The sequence below is a fragment of the Solenopsis invicta genome, chromosome 5 (genome assembly GCF_016802725.1).
Source record: "Solenopsis invicta isolate M01_SB chromosome 5, UNIL_Sinv_3.0, whole genome shotgun sequence".
NCBI lineage: Eukaryota > Metazoa > Arthropoda > Insecta > Hymenoptera > Formicidae > Solenopsis > Solenopsis invicta.
The window spans coordinates 25,007,838-25,023,253 of NC_052668.1; the positions used below are offsets into that span (position 1 = coordinate 25,007,838).

The window sequence follows — 15,416 nt, forward strand, 5'->3', positions numbered from 1 at the left end:
AATATCATATAGGTAATCTTTAAAGGGGCGCGATGTTACGCGCTATGTTGGCGATGTAACGTAATCCTGTCTCGTAATAACTGGCGCAAATTCATGATCAGCTTGTGAATGTTACGACGTGCAATCATTAGGCTTATCGAAATCGCAATTATATTCGACGATGGCGTCGTGCACGAAATCGGTTGTAAACAGGCGGTTAACCGCAGCGCTAACGAGTTCATCCTCGACACGTTTGTCATTCTCCCCGTTATGGTGATTAATCGGTTAATTCCTGGTAATCCCACATATCCGCAATTGAAAACGAATGATAAATCACGTATGCTCGTATTATCCCTACTACCCCACCCACTTTTCTGTTCCGCGTAATGCAGTCTCGAAGAAGCCTCTTATTTTGTATACAGTATTTATCTAGAGAAAACTTATGTTTAAATTAATGAAATTGTGTCTTTAATTTGCTTTTTTTAAGTTGAAGTGAAAATAAGAATTTATTTGACATTCAAGAAATAAAATTATTAGTATTTTTTTATAGAGTAAGTAATAATAAACTTTTTTTAAATTTGGACTCTCGAAAGTTAATAAAACAATGCTCTCAAACGGCTAATCAGAAGCAAGGCGCTGTTAAAAAATCGCAGATATATTTAAAAAATATCTTTTTTTTATTAGATACCAATCACGAACGATTCAACTCTCTTTAGAGTCGCCTTCGGCGTATAATATATTGCAGACTTCCATAAATTAACTGGCTCTCACCAGTCAAATCACTAACGATTTGTCAAATTCGAAATGGCATCCTTCGAATCATTGGAGACGAAAAATTTTCTTTATAAACGCACATATTAATTTAATTAAGATAACTACGAAATCTTTTAATGAATCATAAATATAATTGGTATGTAATAAAAAAAATTGTTTTACTTTTTAACTGCGTCTTGATTCTGATTAGCCTTTTGTTTTATTAATGTAAATAAATTATTTGTTCAAATTATTTATCTAATTTAAACAAATAATTTTTTAATACAAAGAAAGTACTAACAGAAACGTAAGAAATAATTGAGCTGTTCTGACTTTAAAAATATATTTCTTTCATTTAAAGAAAGATTTGCGTTCCATAACTAAACTTAATTTTAATAAAAGAAACAACCAAAAATTGTTTTTAAATTACATAAATTTTTTCTTTAACCGTATAACGGTGCACACATTTCTTTGATTCAAACAAATATTTTTTGACTCGAGAAATATTTCTGGGTGTTTGATCAGATCGTACAGTTTGTTTCGCAGGAAATAATTTTACTAATAATACTTTATATCTCGCATTAATTTAACCTTATCCGATTTAACTGATCATGCGATAAGCTCTTTCTTTCGGGAAAATAATTTTGACTTGACTCCAGGTTCTTTAAACATATTTTCCTTTTAATTCCGAAATTGTTACGGAAACCGCGGGGGAGGGGAGAATGATATATCACGCGACATATTCATAATTTCGACGAGAGCGACACAGTAATTTTAGCGGACTTTGCAAAATTTCATGGGAATTACGTTCCGAATTGGCTCGAGGGGACGAGGGCTTCGTATGTGCCTTAACAGGGTGCCCGACAACTCTGATGTAGTGGGCTGTGTCTTATCTAGATATCTTGAAAAATGCTGGCGAATTTTGCTCGGAGATTTCAGGGCTATCCGCCGAGAGGGGACCCGCGGCAGCGCTACTCTGTTAAACCGAAATGCGCCCGAGAGGCAATTACTTATCCCACGCGCCGATGCTTAAGCGCTACTTGCGCCACTGGTACACGGGGGAAATCGAATCACGGCAAGATAGACCGTTTAGATCTGCGCGAGCACGGGCATCCAGTACACGCGCGTTCGTTACAACTCGCGGCATCACCGTTAATCAGATGTATTACAGTCAATTTGGGAAAGCCGGCTTCCCCCCATTGACGTCACCGCTGCCGCTCGGAGAGGAAAGATGCGGAATGATCGGGAGGACGACCTATCGGGTCGCCTCTGTATCTTCGTCTCCGTTGAATAATTTCTTATTGTGTCATTGATTGAATCGAATCGATTCGGTGAGCCGGAAGTCACTCCTATTCGGATTCGTTGAGCAGACAGATGTAAAGAGGGGACCGAAATAAAATCTTATTATCCGTGACAATATATATATATTGTACGTTGCAGCGCATAGATTACGCTCTTAGCTACACTTCGATGATAGATCAATATTGTAACAGACCCACCGAGAAGATTGTGTTAAACGTAATTGCCGCAGCGCATACTGATCCGATTACACGCTCATCAGTTTTTTTTTTTTTTTTTTTTTGTCAAAGCTATAAAACTCGTCCGTTCGCGTGACGGTTCGCGAGTTGCGAAAACGTTGTTACGTTTTGACGAGATGTAACGTGGGAGAACAGGTGTCTTGAAGACAATTTTGACACCCTGTAACACTTCGATCCGATCCAGCGAATTTCATTCCCCTCTCCCCCTGCCCTGCAGCGCCTATCACGCGAGTATCAATAACTGTCGCCAATGACCTCCTCCTCATCTCGCCGTCCCGAGTACGGAAACCGAAGCTTATCGACGCGGTACAACGACGTGGCACCCTGCCACTTCCTGCCTGTCCTGTAACGTGTACGCCGCGCCACCGGTCCCAACCACCCCGGCCGCTATCTTCGGGGCTTTGCCAGCCCGCGATCGCTGATCGGCATGCAAATTTCCGCGCGGTGGGCGCGGAAATGAGCCGCGCCGGTGTCTTCTGCGCGCCTCGCCGCCGTCTCATTCAATCAAAACGCGGGACAGCGTGATCGAGTGCTCGCGCCTTATCGTACCTCCACCTGCCGCTCGTAAATCTCCTTTTTCAGCCACGATTTTTCTACACCTCTTCAGCACCTCCTCCTCCTCCTCCTCTACCGTCTCCTCCACCACCCACGCCAGCACTTCTTCCCCGCGTGTTCTTCGACCGTCCGCACGTTTTCTTTCTTAGCGACCAGCGCGCTAATTGCCGCGAATATCACGTGCAGAATCTCCGGTATGGAAATTTGTTTCGTTTGTCAACGCGATTAAAAAATCTTACACGGTGGAGCATAATACGTAATATAGATTCAAGACCGTGATTTTTATACAATAAATTAAATAAAACAAGAGCTACGATGATCATAGCTAAGTTCTTGACGCTGGAATAATATTTCATATGCGACTTTTACATACAATTTCTAATTTATTCGAACTGCGCGCCGTTACTCTCTAAATTCTTTGGAGTAGAATCTCACTCTAAAAGAGTGAAAATTCGGTCATTTGGCTTGGATTTTCACTCCAAAGAATTTAGAGAGTACTTTCAGTTCCAAACACAGCTCTTGAAATGTACTACAACAGTATTGTTGCAGGCTTAAATTAAAAATCAATTTAAGTTCATTATACGCAGTCTTTTTCATTTTTCAAGTGCGAGAAAGCTTGTCCTGCAAGAAAGCTTTCTCGCTCACAAGCAAAATGGTAAATGCACTGCGCTTACGACATCCATCTTCAATTAGTTATTATTATTAATTAAAGTATAAATAACGGATCGGCAGCGGCAAACATTGGAATCACGGTCATTCGTTTAAAGTCTCATTCGCAGATATTGCGTAGTTTCGTAAATATATACAGGATTAAATAGCATTAAACGGAGAAAATGGAATTTTTAGTTAACGTTCGTTACGGTTAATGTACAAGGGAGTTAAGTATGAAGGATGTACTAGAAGGATGAATGTGCAGTACCAAAAAAAAAAGAGCAAGGGAGTTCATATGGACACGTAATGAATTTTGTTTCGTTTCCTTTTCTTCCGCGTGCATACTGGCAGCTATTTCTGCGGCGGTAACTCTCCGAGTTGTCTCAACTGGTTCCGTTTAACTATTTCCAAGTAACGTTTCATTTTCCATGTATACAGTTTTACTGATTATTTCGTAAGCGTTGCCTCACTGCGTTTTATGAGTTATTCCAGCTTGTTCTCTTGGCAAAAAGAAAAGCATTAGGTAAGGAAAACCTGGAAACCACTGCAACTTCCCGGCACGTACTTTTCTCAAGAGACTGAACTGAAATAACTCATAAAACGTTGCGGAGTAGCGTTTACAGAATAGTCAGCGAAGCTGCACCTGATTTCTCTTTTACCAACTGTGTCTTCAGTTGTAACGGAACCACGCTAGCTGCAGCGTAATGTAATTAAAAAAAGATAAGAATGGAGGATATAAAGTCTCTTATTCTCCGACACTTGCGGTGGATTTAACGAATCGTAATGCTCGCCTCAGCCACGGCGAAAGACAAACGCGCAACGCTAATTCGAGAGAGTCTCCTATTTGCCATGCATTACGCAGGTGTTACATAATGTTACCATCGTGGAAATAGCTCCCCTCGCTCCTCGATCCGCAACAAATTACGGGGCGTATTTGGGCTCTCGGGCGCACACGTGTGAGGATGCTCTGCAAAATCGCTCGTCATCGTGGTGCTAATGTGTGCGTTCATGATTTATTTAAAGAATAAATGATCCCAGATCTGTCGCTGATTTATGGGCGAGCGCGTCGGATGGCGTTAACAACATCAATCCGGATGTACCTGACGATGTATATCGGGCGAAAGTTTATTTTAAAGGGGCAGCTGTTTAATCAGAATGAAGTACAATTCTGAATTATACGAAACCGCGGGGGCCTCGGATTGCGCCGCGCCGCGCCGGTCGTACGAAAAGTGTGTTGTCGCTTGATTATCATAAATCTGGGATGCGGTCTGGACTCGAGTCCCGCGCTTAAATTCGAAGACGAAAATAATAACCCTCAATTTTTTTTTGTTCAACCTCCTACCATCACATTTCCAATTTTAATCCTCGACTCTATCGGCCGGGGCGCGCCAGGTCCGTTTTACAGAGGAATGTCGGCAGCGCTCATCGCAAATCTAAAGAGATCGAATTCATTATGAATCAGTGGAACTTAACGGTCCGCTATTCGCGTCTTTTTATCATATCCCTTTCCGTGTCGGCCATACCGAGGTGCTCACACGTTTTACCAGTCTCATCGATCCTCGATGCGTCAATCCTTGCACCGGGTGTGTGTTTACCCGTCCGTGTCGAACGTCGCATTTCGAATTCGGTTCCGACATGAGAACTCAACCCCGATCACGTATGTTTATGCAACGTGGTGCAAACGTCAGCACTTCGCGATCGGACTTTCGAGTCGAACCGCCCCTTGTCATTCTCTCTTCCTTATCCTGCGCTTTGCTACTTTTAACCGGATGGACATGAGTGGCACATGGGGTTGGTGCGGTGGGAGAGGGGACGAGGATCGGTCGACGATAATGGCCCTGGCCCCAGCCGTTGCACAACGACAAGATGCGGTATCTACTCGCGCGGCCGCCTCACCTGTCCCGCCGCTTGACGAGAATCAAGCGAAGCAATTAGTGTCGTCGTCGTCGTCGTCGTCGTCGTCGTCGTCGACGACGACGTTAACGAAGTTTTCCCTGGGCGGCGAAGTATTTGGTTCGGAAGGGAATTAAGGAGGACGAGGGATAAGAAGGTTTCGCGGCTGCAATGCACTCGCTGCAATGCCCCTCGTCCCTCGAGTCAATCGCGGACTAATTTTCGATGAGCTGCGTAAATGAATTTCAGATGGTGAGAAACAATCGGATCGACTGATTCCTGAACTGATTACGAATCAGTCCGGCGCGACTTTCCCGAAAATAAATTACGGTGCACGGATATCGGGGATTGAATATAAAGTGCTCCGCGCCTGCCGCCGAAACAACATCATTTCCAGAGGTTCGACAGCTATGCTAATTCAATGTTCTTTTGTCCATGAACGAAATAATAAGAGGCACGCATGTAAATTGGCGCGACATGGGGACGCATGTATTATTGCATGTTGCAATAAATGTGAAACAATTGTTTCCGCATCGATGGCGCGATCGCGCGTGTTCGCGCCGACTTTGATGCAGTGTTATATTATTGTTAATCAATAAGAATAGAGAATATGAATTCAATAACAGGGCGTAATTGAGATTTATTGGATTGCGTGAATGCGAACGCGCCCGTTTATTCAATTATTTTAACTCGATGCATACACACGGCGTATATCGGGAAAACGCGGCTCACATCGTGATTACAAGCGCAGGTGTGCCAAACATTTTTGCGGACGAAGGCCCCCACATATTTGATATACCACCCGAAAAGGTGTCCCGGTTTATGGAGGTAATCTAATAAGAGAGAGAGAGAGAGAGAGAGAGAAAAATGGGTCCCCGTGTGTGTGCGCGCATACAGTTACGATCCTTTCGGCACTCGGAGAATTCTCGGAAAATGTTCGAAAAGTCACGGAAACAAAAATGCACGTCGTACGAGCCGTCGGCTTGCCGGCCAACTGGTATATATTCGTAAAATCAGAAAAATGCGACTAAATTACTCTCCCGGTTCTCCCTCGGTAAAAATACGCGCCATTTATCTGACGTTATACTAGCGCCGCGCATCCTCCTCCGCATTCAAGAAATCTTTAAGTTCTTTAAATAGGAGAATTTCACCGGAATCATATCGCCGCTTTCGGGGACCCTGCGATGCATAATGCATAACGCCCTAGAAAATACCTAATGTAATTTATATCGGCAAGCTCGTCCTCCCACCATCGCCTTTTTCGCCTTGTCGTAACACTTGCTTAAATAAAATTTTAATCGCAAAGAGGAACACCCACGCAAACTCGCGCGAGACTTTTCGTTATACGCGGGGGTAAATAAGAGAGGAAAAAGGGAGACAAATTTTTTTCAGTTAATTTTACAAGCCGGCGCTTAACTCGATTTATTTTTACGTTTAATTGTCGCCGGAGGAGGTGCGGTGTGAAAAAAATGAATAAAAACTTGCGCAGGAAGACGGTAACGTTTATCCAACTCCGACGGTGACGAGGAATTGACGCGGCGCAAGTAAATTAGTTGCTTATTCTCGATCACACCCTCGCGATTTATATTTTACGCTCGCTTTCCACTATGCGCGTAAATTCGTTCCGATGACCTTGTCGAAGTGTGTAACTGGCGCAATTGCTGCGAAAACCTCGGCGATCTATCGGAAGAGAAGCGAGATGTTCCGGAATTCTATCACGGAGTTGTGAACGGGAGGTCCTACGAAAGGCGGACGTAAATTTTATATCCCGTTTAACTCGACGATTAAAAGTGGGAGTAGAAATTCACGGATGTAGTAACGCTATTCTCCGTCGTAATTACTTTCATTGAGGTAACCGACTCACGGCTGTCGGTAACGATTGCGATCGGTGACGAAGCGAAAATCATTATTTCGCAAGAGAAAGCGCGCGAGGTGCAATCGACTGTGATACATTCGTTCATCGATAACCGGCTGTCGTTTTGTCCGTGATATCATACTCGAGTGGATATTTGTGTGTACATCGGTCGTAGGTTTATATTTTATATTTTATGTTTGTTTCGCCAAAAATGACGGTTGTTAAATATTAATGTCGGATTAACGGAAGACAAAAGGTTTGGCCAAATTATAATACGTAATTTGCGAATTAATTTTAGGAAAAGGAATAAATGAACAGTTGTCTGTCCAGGTCGTATTTATTGCTACATTTGGAATGCAGAAAATTTAATTCGTAACACAAAGCTTTTATTAAAAATTTAGGAGCTTACCGTTATTGAAGACAGAAGCGAAAATTTCGAGTTATGTCACGTTTTGTCACAAGCCCGTGATTTCGAAGGAAGCTGCTACTTTCTGATCTAGTTTTCCTTAGAATACTTTGCTTTACAGATTGAATCTAAAATGGACCGTTAGAAAAATGCATAATATTACAAAATGGTAACATAATTCTGAAACTCTAATTTTTGCGTTACTTACATTGTTAAATATCAAAGAGTCAAAGTTAAATCAATTCCTTAACTTAAATAACATTTTGTTATTTTTAACGAACACGCTACGTGTGTTAAAATTGATTATTTTAGCACACGATATGTACCTAAAAGAACTTGGTCCAATCAACCCATTTCTGAGGTTAAATTGCTTAGTTTCAAGGTAAATAGTGTCCATGCGCACCTAATGAATAATAAATTAAATTTGAAAAATTTATTTTATTACTTAGTTATTATCTTAAATTGTTTTTCAACGCTACAAATTTAAAAATATACGTCGTCACTTATGTCGTTACTTCTGTTGTAATAACACTTTTCTGTTACATTTTTTATTCCAATTAATTTTCTACGTCTCTCTAATGTAGTATAGTAAATAACATCTAAACGGAGAACGGTGTTCATTTATTTCTCTCACTGAAATAAATTTGCAAATTTGTCTTCAATTTGATCAAACAAACCGTTCTTCCTTAATCTTAGCGCGTGAGATATTTAACAGTGACTTTCCTCGACATTCAAAGATTTGCCAGTACGCGGATCTTTTCTCATGTCCTTTTATCTTATGTAATTTTATACGCATTGCATCCAGTAGATAAACCGTAATTTCAAAGCGAAATCCTCGATATTTATACGTTATTAAAATAAATGCCATAAAAATGTTATACCAGGTAATAAATGAGAGCTGAAGTGTTTTACTAGAAAGGTTCATGTAATTTTTCCATTAATATCGCACTTTCCGAATAAATGGACGAAAAACAATTATATAGACCTTAATCCGTCGAAAGACCGTGTGACACAATTCCCTCATAAAAGCGTACATTTTGACACGGGCAGCGGCCGCATAATCTTGGCTAAGCGCCAATACATGGCTATTAAAACGGCCATTAAAAATCTGCATTATAATTCCTTGCATGCACGCGGGGATAAACAACATTGTCAAGCTCATTAATGTCGGGTACGATAGCGCAAGCAAATTAACTCTACCTTTGTAACGCGCAGTCTAATGAAGCGTATTTAAAGGCAAAAATGCTGTTAAAAAGATCCGTGGTGAGCGAATTATCGCAAACAATTTGTACGTTATTCTTTCGTTTTGCACACCTTCTCGCAAAAATATACACTACCGAACCCCCGTCAGTCCGATGTCTCGCACCTAACGCAAAGTTTACCCGCTTCTCCGTAGGGCAAATAAATGCCCTAACGTCGCAGTTAGGAAGGTTCGTAATGAAATGTAATTTAAATTGTCGCACTGGGAAGGTAGGAAGGAAAGGGAGAGAAGGATAAAGGAATCCAGGCTGCCGGACACGAAAGTGTCGATGTCGATCGGCGAAACGTGACGGCGCTTTAACGAGGATTCAATTTTGTCACCGCCCGCGCGGACGGTCGTGTCGCGTCCCCGTGAAACGCGAAAAGGAGCCGGCAACTTCCGGGGAAGTTTCTTCTCCACCTCGTGAACACCGCAGCTTTTATTACCGGACGTCCGGGAAAACTTTCTCTCTCGCGCGGTTTTGGCGTCGAAACTTTCGCCCGCGCATAACCGCCGTAATCCACTCTCGTGGTCGGCAACATTCCTCCTCTCCTCTCTCTCACTCTGCCTTTTTCTCTTTCTCTCTCTCTCTCTCTCTCTCTCTCTCTCTCTCTCTCTCTCTCTCTCTCTCTTGCTCTCCTTTTGTCGAGAAACCCCCTCGGAATTTGATCAAGCAGGTAGCGCGCAGCGTTCGCTGTCGGTGCGCTCGAATTTGATTCGCTTCGTCGAATCCGCCGCTGTCGCGTCGAAAGTTTCTCACCTCCGTGATTCCGCTCACAGTTAAGGGAAGACGGGCAGACGTCTGTCTCGAGTACGTCGCCCGAGTCCCGACGTTCTTCGCCCTGAAGAACCTAAATGCATTTTGACCCTGGAAGCGACTTGCCGGGAATGCAAATGTGTTCCCCGGTGATACCGCCAGCGCAAGCTCGTGTTGCGAGCGACGTGGCTTCGCTCGGCCGGGTGGTGGTAGCTTCGCCGTGCGCGACCCGCCGGAGGCGAGTCGGGAGGAGATAAGGTGGGAAATAAGACGAGCGCGCCTTAAGTTCTCGCTATTTGCCTCCCAATTTGTCTCGCGTGCTCGTCCTCAATTATAAACTCCGGGAACAGGGCTCCGTCTTAATTCCTCCCTATTCTCCCCCTCTCGACGGCGCCCGCGAACCTTATCGACAATACCGGTTAAGCAAACGGGCGCGTCCGAGCGACGAAAGGGGTTTTCCCTTCGCCGAATACGTCGAATCGAGTCGTCAATTGTCCCCCGAGTTGTATAATTTAACACCCCGCGTGAAGTTTATCGACATGCCGATAACGACGTACGTCCAAAGGCTGAAGCTCGTATTGCGAGCCGCCGCCGCTTTCGCCTGGGATTGAAGCTCTTCTTGCACGGCTACTCTCGCAAACTAGTATCGCGCAATTTCGACGATTGGGCGAGCGGCGTTTCAATGGTCCACGGCAGTTTCGCGGACGGTTATTGCCGCGGATTTCATCTCGCCTAACCCCAACCTCCCCTCCCACCTTCTCTCCCGAGTCTAGGGGTGGGGGATAAAACGACGGGAAATGACGTCTGTGCATTTTCACCCGTCATATCGAGCCGCCAAGTGACACCGCGGTTGCGATGCTCCCTCATTTAAATGATGGATGGAAAGCGCGGGCGCTATTACATTCTTTCGCGCGGGGGCGCGAGAGCGCGGTTAATCGCACGTCAACGTCTCGCGAACTTTCGCGACAATGAAGCGCGGCCTCTCCATCTGAATCGATTCGCGCTCTTATCGCGCGATGAGCGCGGCTCGGCCTGATAAATCGCGGATTGCGACGGGGAGACGAGCCGCCCGCTCGACGTGCCCGGCTCATTAACGGATCTCCATTTCTCCCGTTCAGCCTTTACGTCTTTTCGCCCTTTACTCAAATATATGAATACTAAAAAATTGCTTGCACGTTGGCACGTTTATGAAATTAAAATCTCGTGCTTCTGACGCTTCATGCGCGAGTGGATTTTAATAATTGATGGGACCTGAGGCGCGCTGAAACGACGGAATGGGCTCATAGTCAAGTTGCTGGATACTGTCGCACATGTGTGTCACTGCTTTAGAAGTTCTACGTTTCATGCCTAACGGCGTCTGACACGAGTTGATTAAATATTAAGGCGGTCTTACCTTGAGCGATTCGCTTGTCGCTCGGTGACACATTTGTAAGTTAACGGTTATAGCAGTCGGTCCTAAAAGTCTTGTAAAGAGCAAGAAAAATGGGGAAAACTATAAACAAGTGAGTTGCCTTTTTAAGCGCCTCTCTCTGAAAGGCAGCGTCTCCACGAGACGCCAACGTCCTTCCGCAGCCTTGGGGCTGTACGCCAAGTTTTACATCAAGATTGTCAAATGTTGGTACAAGATAATGTATTATGCAGAGAAAAAGAGAAAAAGAGAAATGTTTGCTGAAGAAACAAAGATCGAGAAAATGTTAGCTTGAAAAATCACGTACGCTTGACAAAAACTCGGAGAGTGCTCATGCGAACGGGAATCCCCCCTCGCACATCCGCCTTAGTGCTCGCTGATACGGGAACCCCCCGTCCTCTCGGAAGTCAAATTGATCAACTCCACTCTCGTGAGCGCATTATCGATTTACAACTTTATCAATTTTTCGTACACTTCTTTATTTCGCGAAGCTCATCAATTTGCTTCTGAGAGGCTCTTGAGAGGCTCGTATAAAATCGGTTATGTCGACGAGCATTTATGAGAGCATTTCCTCCGTAAACTGAAACGCTTTTAGGATACGACATTTCGCGTGCAACGATCCAATCACGAGCGCGTTGTACCGCGCGTTTGCTCGAGATACGAAGCAAGAAAAGCTCGCGTAATGTAAATAGATAAATAAATGATATATAGCGACCGACACCGAACGTTTTCCCGGGACATACGGGAGATGCATTTCAGGCCGCGATTACTTGCAGACGAGACAGAGCAGCGGCGCGGTGGGAAACGACGCGGAAGGACGAGAGGGCACCGGCTCCCTGGACTGCACCCCGCGGACGATGGCTGTGACAACGTCGGCGCTACCGGTGCAGCCGATCTACGTTCCCGCGGGATCGTGCCCCGCCGCCGACGCCACGACGACGAATCTGCAACGCCGGCGACTGCGGCAACAGCAGGAACAGCAAGAATTATCCCTGACGCGGCCGACGGACACGGCCGCGTCCTCGTCATCCATCCACGACGAGACTGTCAGAACCCCGCTCTCCGCGAACGTTCACCTATCCCTGCCGGCTTCGCCGAAACGGTCTTCGTCCAGCAAAACGCCCGCCATATCGAAGTCGCAGATGAAAGGTGAGTAAAGATTTTAAGTGTTTTATTTATTTTTTATTATTATTATTATATTGGAGAAGAAGAAGGTAATATGGGATACATTTTCATTTGATTGTATAACTTTGTTTATAATCAATGTTTTATATTGAAACTTGAACGATCGTATTCGTCAAAGTATTGTTCAACAAAATTCTAGATTCAAAGTGATGATATTTATAACTTAGGTGATGATTTATAAAAATGTCACGCATTGTATAATCTGTGGAAGAAACAAAGTGGTGGTAATATGGCTAGCCTAAAAATAATTTTTTCTAAAGTTAGTTTAGTGTAGAAAAGCGCATGGTATTTTGTTAAAAAATTATATATTTTTAATTTTCCATTGTTTAGAATTTTTCTGATTTCAAATTTTCCTGCGTTCAAAGACTTTAGAGATATCATGAGAAATATCATTTTATCCCTGTTTAACGTTAAACAACAAATAAAATGTTATTTCTAATGTTTATGAACATCGCTTTTTAAAGTAACGATTGATTTATCGAAAAATTAAGAAATATTTTGATATGAACATTTCGTTAAAAAAAAAAATCATATTAACCAAATTCCATGTTATTGTTTAACTTTGTGTAACTCGAAGTGTGTGCAGCCGAATAAAAAATTAAATAATAAAAAAAGCACTTGAGCGTACATATATTCGTGCTATAATACACTCAAGTTTAAAAATAATGAAGAAGCACGGGTAATTAAGTGCCAGAATGTACCTTGCAAAAGTTTAGACGTGCTTAAAAGTAAAAATGCCTTTATAATATTTGTTAGCTATTGTGTATTGGCATATTGATGCCGCTAAAAAAAAACGGCGAGCTATTGATTGAATAATTCCATAAACAATTGTTGGAATTCGTCGCCCAATAACGAAGATAATGGGGCTATAATACCTTCTTCTCCTCTATTTGATTCGGATTAAATAGGAAGAAATAAAGAGGACAAAGGCAATGCATTAAAAAATCAATTTTGTTGAAAGTACAGATATGAAAATAATTATGTTGGATCATTAAAATAATTACATTGCACCGAAAAAAGGATTTGCTAACTATTACCAAATCTGGTAGAGTTATCAAATTTGGTAATAGTTACCAAAACCTTTTATCAGTGCAATGTAATTAGTTTAATGATTCAACGTAATTATTTTCAACAAAATCGTTCTTTTCATTTCTCTCAACGCGTGTAAAAATACGGAAGAAATTACGTCTTTCAATATCCTTTTTTTTCTAATATGACCTCCAAAAGGTGCGCCACGAATCTTGTCTGGGCTTTACTTCAGGCCAATATTTTATTTGTCAAACGGCAAGTTCTTTGACTGAATGACTATTGAGAGTACGAGTTTTTCGGGAGCTCCAGAAATTCACTGTCTGATGGCCAATCGGCACGTGCCTTGTCGCTTGACGCGTGAAATATCAGGCTTATCCGTCACGGTTTTCATTCATTTCGAGCGAGGGAGATAACTTTTATCACATAATGAATTCTCTCCACGGAAGGAAAGAAACTGCCTTTATAACGCATCACAATTATGCAACGATAGATATTTAATATATAAAAAAAATTCGCATGATAAGAAATCTCCCGCCCCTATCTCCTCAAAGGGTGCGTAAATTTCAAACTCGCGAAGAAGCGATATGAACATAATGGATTAATAATTGAATCTATATGATTAAAGATAATAATTTCGTTTACAAGCGACGCGCGAGCAAAAACAATTTTCCCTGTATTTATCACCTGGTATTATATTGGAATATCAGGTCTCGCACGGCGAAATGCAAATTTGTACTCTTTTGATCGCGGCGTCAGATGCCGGATGATGGAGATACCTACTGGCGCCGGATTCAATTTGGCACGCTCGGTAAACGGGATATCTCGCCTGTTTGGTGTCATCGCTTCGTTAATCCCGATAAAACTACGCCCGCTATGCCGGCACGCCGGCCGCGCCGGTGGCGTACGTATGCGACTTCGTTCAGTTTACCACGGCCATTATTTTTTTCCCGCCGTTATCGCCGTCGTACACGACGGGTGCACGTTCGAGGATCGGGAATCGGACCGATTTGATCGATCAGATCTGGACGCGAGATAAATAATTTCACGTTTTGCGTACACGGTGTCATGCAGACGTCCAACGTTTTTTTTATTTTGTTTTTTTGTTTTTTTTTTTTTAATTTTAAATTTTCACACGTCGTCCATCATGCACGCGACTTGTTTTTCTTTCTGCCTTTATAAACATCGCTATTCAATATTACATTCCACTCGCATCAGGATAGATGAATAGCGGTCTCTCAAATCGACGTCAAACAAAATGCATTGTAATGCCTGTAATATCGTTTCACATTTCGCGGTGCTCGTTGCTTCTTTTTTTTTCCTGCATTTAATTATTCCCGCTAAGCCGTCCGTAAATGTTCTATGGCGGGCCCTCGAAACTGGAAAACCAATCTGGAAAACTAGATTAATCGAAGAATCAATGCTTTCAATTCCTTTTTAAGAGAGTCCAACGCGAAAATACGAATAAACGGACGATTTCCTCTTCCATTTTGTATCTGTTTTTTTCTATATTGTGGCGTGAGTTTTGTGCGAGAGGACATTGATTCAAACGTATTTGTCGATGAAACTGGATAACCAATCTTCTGGTAATTTTTATCGCAGTGTCGTTACACATTGCGAGCTCTGGACGAGGAAATTTCTTTCTTTCAAAATGACGACGATGTTAACGAAGGAGCTCGTCAATATTTTTAAAATATAACTTGAGACGAGGGTTTATCAGCTATATCTTAAATACATTTTAGTTTCCATGAAACTCATCTAACTATTGACGGACTGTGTATATTCAACTTTGTTGTAAACAGCGTAACTTTACATGCCGTGCGATCGATTATCCCTCAGTTTCATCTCGTCAAATATATGTGTGCCTATTCCACGAAACTGTTTTGAAACATGCTCTCACGATTTGCAAAATTTACGCTGATTGAGTCTCGTTCTTCAATATATTACGAAAAATTCGTCTTTTCGTACCGGTTTCTCTTTTTTCCACCAAGTTCTCGTTCGTTGAAAATATCTAAGAGAGTCACGTGTCTTCGACGATACGTACTTTAGCGAACGTAATTTCTTCCGGAAAATCGTTACGTCTTTATCGCCTTCGTATAAAAGAGCTTCTCTTAAAGCACTTATCGTGTCGCTATTGTCCGCTTTGCCAATTGACACTGTAAATAGAACC

The 15,416-nt window shown here is 42.7% G+C and overlaps 1 protein-coding gene across 5 annotated transcripts in view; it reads left to right on the forward strand.

The window, feature by feature from the left end:
• The window catches only part of LOC105195364 (neo-calmodulin), a 96,645-nt gene that overhangs the window by 30,636 nt on the left and 50,593 nt on the right, over positions 1-15,416 (forward strand). For 4 of the 5 annotated variants that reach the window (XM_039449285.1, XM_026131060.2, XM_026131059.2 and 1 more), the window contains one exon: positions 11,812-12,184. In XM_039449285.1, the coding sequence (XP_039305219.1) occupies positions 11,893-12,184 (292 nt within the window). In that variant the 5' untranslated portion in view covers positions 11,812-11,892. Of the gene's footprint in view, positions 1-11,794; positions 12,185-15,416 lie in introns of all 5 variants that reach the window. The other variant, XM_039449286.1, reaches the window with a different exon arrangement.